At 32.7% G+C, this 12,850-nt stretch overlaps 1 protein-coding gene across 2 annotated transcripts in view; it reads right to left on the bottom strand.

Annotated features, from left to right (window-relative positions):
- Nucleotides 1–581: 581 nt before the first annotated feature.
- Nucleotides 582–12,850, bottom strand: part of LOC145121031 (alcohol-forming fatty acyl-CoA reductase-like) — a 29,823-nt gene continuing 17,554 nt past the window's right edge. The window contains exons 1-10 of one of the 2 annotated variants that reach the window (XM_079056812.1): nt 5,631–5,992; nt 4,157–4,260; nt 3,859–4,061; nt 3,682–3,782; nt 2,124–2,298; nt 1,688–1,849; nt 1,510–1,591; nt 1,152–1,421; nt 939–1,066; nt 582–846 (exon numbers count right to left, since the gene is read on the bottom strand). In XM_079056812.1, coding sequence (XP_078912938.1) covers nt 693–846; nt 939–1,066; nt 1,152–1,421; nt 1,510–1,591; nt 1,688–1,849; nt 2,124–2,298; nt 3,682–3,782; nt 3,859–4,061; nt 4,157–4,260; nt 5,631–5,709 — 1,458 coding nt within the window. In that variant the 5' untranslated portion in view covers nt 5,710–5,992 and the 3' untranslated portion in view covers nt 582–692. Of the gene's footprint in view, nt 847–938; nt 1,067–1,151; nt 1,422–1,509; nt 1,592–1,687; nt 1,850–2,123; nt 2,299–3,681; nt 3,783–3,858; nt 4,062–4,156; nt 4,261–5,630; nt 5,993–12,850 lie in introns of those variants that run through there. The other variant, XM_079056813.1, reaches the window with a different exon arrangement.

Below are 12,850 nucleotides of genomic sequence, written 5' to 3'. Positions count from 1 at the left end.
TTATAGTAGCTTTTGATTTTTTTTTGTGTGTTTCCAAAGTATATTTTTACTTTTACATCTCTCAACAAATAGTTCAATCTGGCCAAATTGTCACAGGTCAGTTAATTTCGATTCTTTGGCAGTTACAGTGGGACCATACATGGGTGTGCAGAATTGGGGATACTTATTGGGAAAAACAATTTAATCTATTTTATTAAAAACCTAAACCATAAAAATTTGTGACTTACAAGATTAGAGTATAAGATAACTTTTTATATTGATTTCTTTTTGAACTCCAATGACACACACCATATAAATACATCCTTACATATCTAACTTTTCAGAATTTTCAAATACCAATTCATGCAATGTACTTCAGATAAAAGCAACGAATGAAACACATGAACAAACACACAAAACGAACACCGTCCATCCCACTCAAACGTGTGGAAAACCCTTCTGGTTATTATTATTTTTATACTATTTCATGTGTCATTAAATATTTTGGTGATACCGATAAAATTAATATCAAACAACAATTATAGAATGTGAGAATACTTTTATGCATTAACCAACTCAATTTAAGTTGTTCATCTTGATCGAAATGATACAATGTTTATTGATACAAGCCATAATTATTAATGCCATAATTATTAGTGTAACTGAAAAGATCGGAACATGCATGATCTATACCCGTCTATGTGAGCTCTTGATCATTTGAATTCGTATCTTACCACTCCAGGAATGTGTGTATGCAAGAAGTAGTCTTCCCAATCAATTATCTTTGGGTCAAAGTTGAAGAATACATCATCTTGTTTACTCTCCCTAACCATGTTACGCAACTTTTCGGTATTTATATCATCGTACCTATAACAAATTTAATGAGTTCAATTCGTAACCCCTAAAAAGGTGGAAAGATTAATAGATTTTTCATTAAAAAGTGAACTAATAATGCTTACAAACTTTTCGACAACAAATATGGTTGGTAAAGCTTCACTAGCCAAAGCACAAAGTTGATCTTTCGTTCAATATTCTTGCATGTACCAGCAAACGCTTGGCAAAGTATTACATTCACAACTTTAAGTACCTACACATGAAATTTATTAACATACAAAAATAACAAAATTTGAAGTGAGAAAAAGTTAGAGAAAGAGAAGTTAACTGAGAGAAACCTGCAGGGGAAGCATGAAACGAAGAGTGATATATCTTTGGAAGCTAGCCATTGATTTCAACGTTCTAAGCTTGCCAACTATTACTGGTTTCCCATTCTTGTTTGTCCATGGATGTTGAGTAAAATACATGTAGATATATTTTTGTGTCATGGTGTATGTCAAAGGGTTTGACACCGAAGATCCAACATGATAAATTGTTACAGAAGAAGTTTGATCTACATTAGCCATGATGGCAGCGATCATAGCATTCACCACCATGTCAGCCGGTAACTACCAACGTTTACATTATTAGTATAATTTAAGCAAAATGTTTTCAAGATGAAAGTTAAATTGAGATAAAATTCTCCAGAAAACTCACCACATCAAACACGCACTCAGGATCTGAAGGGACAAACCTTAACCTGTCTTTGCCATAGCCAACAATAAAGTTATCGATGGTCCTGTGATTTTTTATAAATAAAAATTATGTTTTTTCTAGGATCAAACTTCCTATCATAAACCATCTGCTTGTTAGACAAAAACAAGGAATCAGTTACCTAATGCCTTCGATCCACCCGGGGAAGGGTTCTTTGTAGGTACTAGTGATGATGGTTGGACGAAAAATAACCAAAGGAATGTCTCCTTTAAATTGATGAAGAACCATTTCTCCTAATGCCTTGGTAAAAACATATGTATTTGGCCATCCATAATGATTCGCCCTAGATCGAAAATTAATATGTATATATATAATAGTATATAGCAAAATAATGTTTCCACTTATGTGTTTTTAATTGATAATAAGGTGGTTTAAATTTTATACTTGATTTCTCTTTTAATAAAATGAGAGGTATAAAACTCAAATCAGCTTTTTTCAAGTGGATGAATCATTATCTTCACTTAGACTAAAAACATTCTGTTACAATAATAATAGGATAAACGTTTTCCCTTGTCTAAGTAAAACAGTTGAAGGCGAAATCAAAAGTAGTTGATTACCTTTGCCTACCGAAATCTTTCATGGCCATTTTAACTACTTGTTCGTTAGCATTGTGATATTCAAGCTCTTTTAGTCTATCTTCGATGATGCTTTTCTCATGTTCGATGTCAATCATCTCTCCCAGGTAGCACGTAGTTTCAAGTATTATCCCTGGCTTCTCACCAGACACATAGGCTGAATATGCATCATTAGGATATTTAGAACATAAAATAGTTAGATTTCTTTTCATCAGACAAAATATGTGCTAACTGAAGAAAAAAAAATTAAATTTTCTGAAACAGAGAGTTAATTAAGTTGTCAATTCCAATATATGGAAATTGCAGTTAATTACTATTTACGGATTATGACAATTTTAAACTTTTGTATTTTTAAAACTATTTGCTTCCAATATAAAAGGAAGAAAAACTAGGACAATATTTAACTTCTCAAAAAAATTAAGATTCAAATATCCTCCCTAATAAATGAAAATAATTTTGCCGTTTGTCAATCTGTAATGAGTTTGACACTTGTCATTTTATGATATTTTTGAAATATATAATATCCACATGTCAATTTCTAGATTAATTTAATTTTTAAAATTAGAAAAGCCACAAAATACTTATATATTTATATATGTACAATATTAAATGTAATATAAATTGCAATTAATACGTTTCTTTATTTTTTATTTCAAAATTTTATTTTAAAAAATACTTATTGTTTATATTTTGATATTTAATTTTTTTTTAATTAACCCGTGTATTACACAGGTTTTACACCTAATTAGTTGATATACGAAGAATAAAGTAAACACGAGAAGAACTATGGCCACATCTTTAATTACCACCTGTGCTTCAAATGAAAAACGTGTGATTATATTCCAAACATAATTTGATATTTGGAAAGGTTTTGCTTGTTTTCTTCTCTGTATTAATTAATACTTATACTTATTAATATGCTACTTTTTATTCATTAATAAATATGAACCTTTTTAAACTTATAAAGAAAAAGAAAAAAGAAAAGAAACTCATAAACATACTTCGTATTTTGCGTGTCACCTCGTCTAATTCCTTGCAAAGCATGAATATTTTGATATATTTGTGATTCCAATATAAAATTGATATCTTGAAATTTGAAAATTATTAAACATTGCTTTGATTTTTTAATATTTATTTGATAGACTTTGGAAGTATTTGACCCGTTTGACCGGTTAAATTAAACGAGTTTTTATAAATAAATGGTTAACGTTAAATCTGCTTATTATTTATTTTAATATATTTTATAATTAAATTAAAATAGAAAATTATGGTAGACACAAAATTAAACATACATGCATACTTTTGCTTCATAGAAGATATTTTATGAGATAGACTTAACTTATAAATTTTGTTACATTTATTAATTCAATGAAAAGGAAATCAAAATTAAAACCAAATATAATGTTGTTTGAAGATACATACCAAACATCATAGGACAACCACGGTAAAACAATACATAAAGAGTTATGTTTTTGGAAATGATAGGGACAATACCAACTTATCGTTTTCAAAAATAATTTGGAAGTTATGTATGACGCACCTGTGGACACATGAAGCAATAACTTTATGTTGATACATTTCTTAGCAAAGTCCAAAACGAATTTAGCGCCAAATGTGTTAAGAGCTAGGGCAACATCGTATCTTCAACAATCCAAATATGTATAATTAGTTGAAGTGAAATAATGGTAGATGAAGTCAAATGTATGAAAGTTTGTACCTTTCGAAAAAGTTTGTGGATGCAGCTGTAATAACAACAACTTCAACATCTCTCCACATATCCTCTTTCAGACATGAGTCTTTTACTCCTAAGTTCTCACATGTTATGTCCCCCGGAACAAGAATTACCTTTTCAGAGAGAAAGTTTTGTAGGTTTGTATGGTATTTCTCTTTCAGGACTTTAAACAAATTCTTTTCTACTGCCTATGATGTATAAGTGTCTTATTGGTTCTTGATAGGAATTACAAATGAACATAAATGTTAGCTTATAAATAAATGTGTAATGAGATGAACGATACCTCAGTTTGGAAGCGTCGTAAGGCAGACATGTTATCTGTTGCTCTGACAAGAAGATATAGCTTCTTCACATTTGGTTGAACTCTAAGTATCTTCTCCACAAAAACTACAATGATACATATAGCATATCCATATTTAATATACATATACAATGGTTAATTACTAATACAGAACATAGAAGAACACTTCATGGGATGATTAAATCGAATGGGTCTTTCATGATGTAGACAATAACTTCTTAATTGATATGAAACTAGTATTTTACCACCACATGTTTCGGAGACGCCAATACGTTTTATAAATTGAATTTTAATGATTATATTGATTAAAGTTAGATAACGTTGCACTTGTTGGTAGATAAATATACAATGTCGATATAACTAAGAAAACTATTGGTGGATGGGGTGAACACGATAGTTTAGAAAGTCGAAGGGAAGAAGATGACATTTTACGAAGTTCAAAGTCGAGGGGTCAAAGTGACAGTTGATAGAATTGTGGAGTGACAACTGTAGGAAAATCATAATATATAAACTACGGAGGATAAACATGAAACCTTAGAAAATTGAGGGGTGGAATTGACATTTTAGAAAGTTGTAAGTCGAGAGACTAAAAGTGACATTTTACAAAGTAGAGGGATGGAAAATACCATTTCATAAAGTTGAATTGTGGAAAGTATCGGTAGAAACATCCACGGAAGGTTGGTACCACTAACTTACTTAAGTTTATACCGTGAAATGTACACAAAAATAAGAACGAAAACGTACATAAAATTTACGTCAAAAACATAAAGAAACTCGATTTTATATCCACACACACATAAAAATAAGCAAGTAAGATTATTCTTTTTAAGTTAACGAACGGATGTTCAAATATTTAAAACGTAATATATGTCACCCGAATCATACGTAGAAAGCGATGAAGTGGACATAAAAATAAGTACGAAAACGGAAAAAAAGAAATTCAAAACGTGCACAAACTTACACGTATATAAAAAAGGAATTAATAAAATTTCAAATTTACATTGAAATGTTGAACATCTTGAATTTATATCGACGCATAAATACAAGTAAGCACGTAAAATGTTTTTTTTGATAAGTTAACAAACGAAAGTTATTAAGAAAAATTAGATTTTATATACTATATACCTGTGATAAAATACGAAAATTTAGAAAATAGAATCATGAAAGTGACGTATTACAAAGTTTAAATAGAGGAGATCAAAGTGACATTTTAATACTTAGTTAATTTATCTAAAAGTAGAGGGACTAAAACTGCCTAATAAAGAAATAGGACAAAAAAAAATCACAATGAATAAAATTGCCAAGTAAAGTAGTACAAAAATAATAATAATAATCACAGGGACTGAAATTACATGCTTTGTAATACTATGTTAATATTATGAACATAGACATGAAGTCATTTTTGACGTTGCGTAAGACACATATACCAGTGTTAAAGAGAGAGTCAGGACTTTACTTTTTGCGAGGAAACCAGTAGCACCCGTGACTAAAATGATTTTCTTGTCAAGAACATCAATAATACTATCCAACTCCATTTTGTAACAATAGATTTAAGTAGATTTCTTGCACTATTTGTATATGGAAATGCATAGAATTACGCACATATATATAGAATATAGAGTCAAGTATGACTTAGGTTCCGTTTGATAGTTTTTGTGTGGGAAAGTGCTGTCTGGTAAAGTGCTGTCTGGGAAAGTTTTCTGACTGAGAAAGAAACCATGCTGTTTGATTGTACATCTGATTGACTGTGCTGAATGATGAAAAAAAAAATAATTCAATAAAAAATAAATTTAAAAAAAGTTATTTAAAAAAATTAATAATCCAAGAAAGAAAGAAAGAGGCCGGGTTTGGTGTATAATTGTCTTTCCAGCCCATTCAGCCAGAAAGATATGATTTTGGAGCTTTCTGGGAAAGACATATCTTACCGGGAAAGACTATTTTTTTTTGTGCAAATCAAACAGTCTTTCCGGTCCATGCAGCCAGAAAGATCTGTTTGGACCTGGAAAGATGCGTATCAAACGGGGCCTTAGAAAGAAAATTCAAAATGGGAATGATGATTAGAGTTCACCAAACTCCATTAGTATTTAATACCTATTTAAACCTATAAAGCAAAAGAAACTCATAAACATACTACATTTATTATATATTTAAAATGTATCAAACAATGTTTGATTTATCAATTGATATTCTCAAAAATTTTAAAAATATAATATATTAGTAATAATATCAAAACTATTTTACCGAATAAAAACAATTAACTTTTATTGGAAAATTACTGGGAAAATGTCATAGAAACCTAACAACGTTTAATGTTTGGTTTTAAAATTTTATTTAAGTTTTTTTGGTCTATATGGACCCCAAAGTCAAAAAATATTTGTTACCCTTGCTATTATTGACATTCGAAACAAATTATCTAGATGATGTGTACTTTGACTCCCATAAGTCTAAGTAAAAAATGTCTAGATCATATATTCCACGTGCGAAAGTTCGCACGAACAAAGTGTTTAAATCTTTTGCTTAGCTGACTATTCCTATAAAACTTGGAAGTATATTCATAATAAAGAAGACGACCAAGGGTTTCTAACCATCTTAGCCACTGTTGAGAGCTTCCATGTACGTTCTAAGGTATTCTACTCTTTGGTTTCCGTTAAACTTTTTCATGACTGTGAAAGATCAAGAAGCTATGTATATGAGACTTCATCTACACTACAATGGTGTACTTTTTTCGACATCCTTGTGCGTATGTTAGTAAGAATCATATCCTCTTTAGTCACATCGATTGACCATGTATGGATGTAAGGGAATGTTTTGTTTTTATTGAAAGAACCATTCAGGAAAGGTTCAAAATCTTTACTATTGCATCCCTAACACGACATTATCTAGAGGCATTCATTTCATAGAATATGATTTGGACTATGCCGATTTTATAGATACCGAGTATGAATATCAGGAAATTTCAATTTATGTTGATCATATTGGGAATGGTATGGAGGAATGGTGGGATGATGAAATGAATCAAGTTGTTAGTGATGATGAAAGTGGCATTGAAGATGAAGGTGTGGCTACAAATGAAGGAGCCCATACTAATGAAGGAGCCCATACTAATGAAGGTGCCATGCTATTGAAAGTAACCATCCTACTAATGGAACCCCTCCCACTAAAGGTCTTGAAGATAAAGTTATTGTACATGACAAAAGACCTTTGCAAAAAAGACCATTGGTGATGAGTTTCTAAGTAATTTATATCCTTCTAAAGAAGATAATGGTGATTGTAATGAAGTTGAAAATAAAGGTGTAGAAGTCCATTCCTTTTTTTCAATCTGGACTTGCATTAGGAGAGGAAAGTACCTATTCTTGGGATGAGATCTGAAAGTCCAAAGCAGCTGAAAAATATGTTTTGTAAATATGTTGTGGAAAATACTCAATCAAAAATCCAAATCATCCAAATTTAACCTGAAGTCAAACTGGTCAAAAGTCAACGGTCAACGGAAGTTAACAGCCACGATGTTGTGGAGACCTCTTTGCCATGTCGTGAACATGAGAGGACAAAATAAACGACATGTAGATATCGTCACACCGTGGGCCCTCCTTGGCCACATCGTGGGAATGTCAGGACAACATAATCATGAAGTTGGTCTCCATTGTCGTGGCCATTCCATGGCCACGTCGTGATCATTAGCAGAAACTATGGGTAAGCAAAAACCGCACCGCAACTAAAAATAACCGCAAAATCCATATAAACTGCAACCTATTAACCGCAACCGCAATAAAAACCAATGGTGAGGTTTTCTGTTTTACAAAAACCGCAAACTTGCGGTGCGATGCGGTTATTAGTTTTCAAAAACGGCAAAAAAAACCGCACCGCACCGCATATATTATATACAAATTATTTTTATTAATTATTAATATATTAAATATTAAAAATAAGACAAGTTTCATGGATGAAAGAATGATAAAATTCTAGAAGACAAAAGTGTTGGTTTTTTCTTATGTTTAACTTTAGAAAATGGTGAAATTTGACAATTTTAAGATATTTCTTATTAATTACTGGTGATTTAACGTTTTTAAGATATTAGTTTTTTGTAATTTAAGTTAATTGTCTTATACCTTATGATTTTTTATTATTATAAGTAATCTGTTTAAACTCTTAAAACTTTTTGAACTGTAAAGTGTGGTTAAAAACCACACAAAATAACCGCACCAAATCCATGCGGTTAATAACTGAAACATAAAAAACAAAACCGCACCGCAAAAATAACCGTCTAACCGCACCGCAAAAATAACCGCACCAAGCGGTTTTGAAAATGGATTAACCGCATTTGCGGTTAGTGATGAGGTTTTGGCCAATAACCGCACCGAACCACATCGCGCTCACCCCTAAATAACGGTATGTTTTTTTATTTTTATTTTTTTGCCGGGTAGCTTGTTGCTAATTTTGGCTTTTTTGGAAGTTGAATAAATGGAACTAACAGAAAAGTAATATACGATAAAATTTAAAAATACATCATTTAATATAAACTCTTTTTTAAGTATATTATTTAATACAAAACTTAAAATGAAAGTAATAACGTGTATGAAAGTCAAAGAGCATGTCTTGGGGGGCCTGGTCCGTTATTTTTCGAACTAATTATTTGTCTTTACAATTATTTTATAAGAAAAAAGTCAATATATATGTGTTTATTAATCTATGCATGTTTGTAAGAAAAAAGTCAATATAAATGTGTTTATTAGTCTATACATGTTTATTATTTATTTGATTAAAGCTATTGGTTCATTTAAAGCTGTTAAGATTAGGATTCTATAAATACGATCGTTTTTTTATTTGTAAAATCGAGATAGAAAACCTAAGATCCTACAAAATCAAACATAATTTTAATTTATAATTTTAAAACATGAAAAATATTTAAAACATTTAATTTTTCGTTAAAAAGTTTCATAAGCTTCAAAATGTTAGTCAAAAATTACAATATAAAATGATAAACGATAATTTGGTAAAGTATAAACAACATAAAATGGTAAAAAAATTCATTTGTAAAAAAAAGACCAAGGAAATGTAGGATTGGATCAGATCACGACCATACGATCTTACTATCCAACCTGTGATCTTATCTCAAATACGATCTGTTTATTATCCAACTCGTTTTTCATACTTAGGATCGTAAGATCGTAAAATTCTACGATCAGGATCGCGATTTTGACAATCATAAGTTCATTTATTTTGAGTTATTAAAAAATTTGTCGATCTTCAAAAATATCATATGATTTTACTCACATCAATTCTGTATTTTAACAATCCTACTTTTTAACGATTTAATTATTTAGAAAAGTTATATTTAATTCGACTATTTAAATTATATAATATTATTTTATTATTTTATTAGTTATTAGTTATTTTTCTATTTATGTTTATAACATTTATAAGTATCTGTTGTAGACCTGCACAAAAAGAACGGTCTTGGACCGGACCCAAAAAAAGACCGAGATCGAACCGGTCTAAAACGAGATCGGACCGAAAAAAAAACCGGACCAAAAAAAGATCGGCTTGAAACCGACCCGGACCGGTCCGAAAAAGATCAGACCGGTCCGAAGAAGATCGGCTTGTAACCAAACTTTATAAATATATAATTTTTGTGTTAATTATACAATTTTAATCACAAACTATCTAATTTATTTCATTTTTTTCTTTTATTAAATTTGAATTATTATTTTTAATAAATCTTAATTTATTATTTTGGTGATAATCTCATATTTATATATGCAAAAAAACTCGAAACCAAAACAAAAGAATCGAAAAATACCGAAACCGAAAAAAAAACTCGTAAATCGAACCGAAAAAGACGTACGGAAAGACCGAGAAACGAGACCGAAAAAGACCGGTCCAAAAAAAGACCGGTCCGAAAAAGACCGATCCGAAAAAAGACCGGATCGGAAAAAGACCGAACGGGACGGTCTGAAAAAAGACCGGACCGTTTCGAGACCGACCCAAGACCGATCTGTGACCGCAAATGTGCAGGTCTAATCTGTTGATTCCTTCCGCAAGTTGCTGCCGAAAAATTTTTATGAAACTTTTTGGGAAAAACAGTTGTGTCAATTTGTAAAAAAAATGTTAAAAGAACCATGCAAAAACAATGATGTAAATTTTGAAAGAAATATATATATATATATATATATATATATATATATATATATATATATATATATATATATATATATATATATATATATATAAAAGGTTGTCCAAATTAAAATGAAAAACTAATTTTTTTAAAATAAAAACAATGTTATAAAAAGTTGGAAACAAATTATAAACAATGTTTAAATGAATTTAAAGAAAAAAAACTTATTAAGATTTTTACCAAAATCCCAATGCAATCGTCCAAAAGCCAAAATTCTAAAATAATCACCTAAAGCCCAAATATGGTCCAATTTTTCAAATTGGACCCAAACCCCTTTCATGGGCCTTCAACCAAAAGAATCCAATAAAATATCTACAGCCCAAGAGAATTATGATGGCCCAACAAGGCCTAAAACAACAAAAGTCCAACATGACCCAAAACCAAGAAGCCCACATATCCGAAGCCCACTGATGAGTACGTAGGGCGTACTCAGCTCGTACGCTTAGCGTACGTGCTTAAGGTCTTATACGCGCAACTTACCTGCTTGTACGCCCAACGTACTCCACCCTCTTAGCCAACTATCTCATTTAGCTCTTAAACGGTTAAGACTTCATCCAACACTTAGAGCTGACTTCGTTAAGGTGGTTTATCACATAAAGTTGCCAACTTTACATGCATTCTTGGCTTAATAAGGTTTTTAGAACTCAAAAGAGCTTAACAAATGACTTAACACATGCATGAGACACAAATACCGTAAAGCTTGCATTTTTATTGAGAAAGGGACCTAAAGGACCCTAGATCTACCACCAATCACTTCTGGAATGAATCAAGAGGCTCAACAACCAAACCATGGACTCAAAAAGCACAAAATGGCACCAAACTAGATCTAACATCATGGATGAGCAAGATGGAAGCTTTTTACCTCACAAGGAAAGCAAATGAAGAACAAATATTAGATCTTCAACGTACTCCACCCTCTGAGTACGCAGGGCGTACTCAGCTCGTACGCTTAGTGTACTCACTTAAGGGCTTGTACGCACAACTTACCTGCTTGTACGCCCAACGTACTCCACCCTCTTAGCCAACTATCTCATTCGGCTCTTAAACTGTTAAGACTTCACTCCAACACTTAGATTTGACTTCGTGAAGGTGGTTTATCACGTAAAGTTGTCAACTTTACGTGCATGCATGGCTTAATGAGGCTTTTAGAGCTCAAAAGAGCTTAACAAATGACGTAACACATGCATGAGACCACAAATACCATAAAGCTTGCATTTTTATGGACAAAGGGACCTAAAGGACCCTAGATCTACCATCAATCACTTCTGGAGTGAATCAAGAGGCTTAACAGTCAAATCATGGACTCAAAAAGCACAAAATGGCACCAAACTAGATCTAGCATCATGGATGAGCAAGATGGAAGCTTTTTGCCTCACCAGGAAAGCAAAATGAAGAACAAATCTTAGATCTTCAAGTTCCAAGCACCACTCCAAATGGTTCACTTCTTCTTCTCTTTCACAAAGCACCAACAATCACACTTTAAGGCTCAAACTCTCAAGATCTCACTTAGGGTTCGATTTTCTACACAAGAGGGGATGGAGGTTGTTTAAAAATGACCTAGCGAGGATATCACAAGGTTTAAATAGGGTGCAACACCCTAAAATTAGGGTTTCATATCGGCTCACATACGCCCATCGTACTCCATGTACACCCAACGTACGTGGATGAGCTCCACGACCAAACCTCAGCTAGTATGCCAAGCGTACACTATGGTACACCCTACGTACTAACCAAAGTGACCAAAATGTCATGCTTTTAATATGAAGAGCTAAACATAAAACATACAAATCCAAGTGTTACAATTCTCCCCCACTTGAATCAGACTTTGTCCTCGAAGTCCGCTGCACCGAATATCTCCGGATAGTGCTCCCACATCTCATCTTCCGGCTCCCAAGTCCACTCTGAACCATTATGGTGCTTCCATTTCACCTTCACCAACTCTACACCCTTGTTCCTCAAGGTTTTCGTCTTCCGGTCAAGAATCGCCACCGGTCTCTCAATATAATTCAGGCGGTCATCCACCTGAATATCCTCAAACGGCACTACTGCGGAAGCATCCACTAAGCACTTCCGCATATGAGAGAAATGGAACGTACTATGAATCTGGATGAGCTCATCTGGAAGATGCAAGCGATATGCAACCCGGACCACCCGAGCCGAAACCCTAAAAGGACTGATATACCTAGGGCCCAACTTTCCCCTCTTCCTGAATCGGATGATACCTTCAGGAGAACCATATCCCCCACCTGGAACTCAAGATCCTATCGGTGCTTGTCGGCATAACTTTTCTGCCGACTCTGAGCTGTCTGTAGCCTACTCTGAACCTGCTGAATCAGCTTAGTGGTCTTGAGTACCACGTCGGTACTCCCTATAACCCTTTGACCGACCTCGCCCCAACAAATATGGGTCCTGCATTTCCTCCCATAGAGCATCTCAAAAGGAGGTCGATCAATGCTGGTGTGATAACTGTTGTTATATGAAAATTCCGCTAACCGAAGGTA

The sequence above is a fragment of the Lactuca virosa genome, chromosome 6 (genome assembly GCF_052849685.1).
Source record: "Lactuca virosa cultivar CGN04683 chromosome 6, Lactuca_virosa_CGN04683_v6, whole genome shotgun sequence".
Classification (NCBI taxonomy): domain Eukaryota; kingdom Viridiplantae; phylum Streptophyta; class Magnoliopsida; order Asterales; family Asteraceae; genus Lactuca; species Lactuca virosa.
This window is presented reverse-complemented; position numbering and strand designations above follow the sequence as displayed.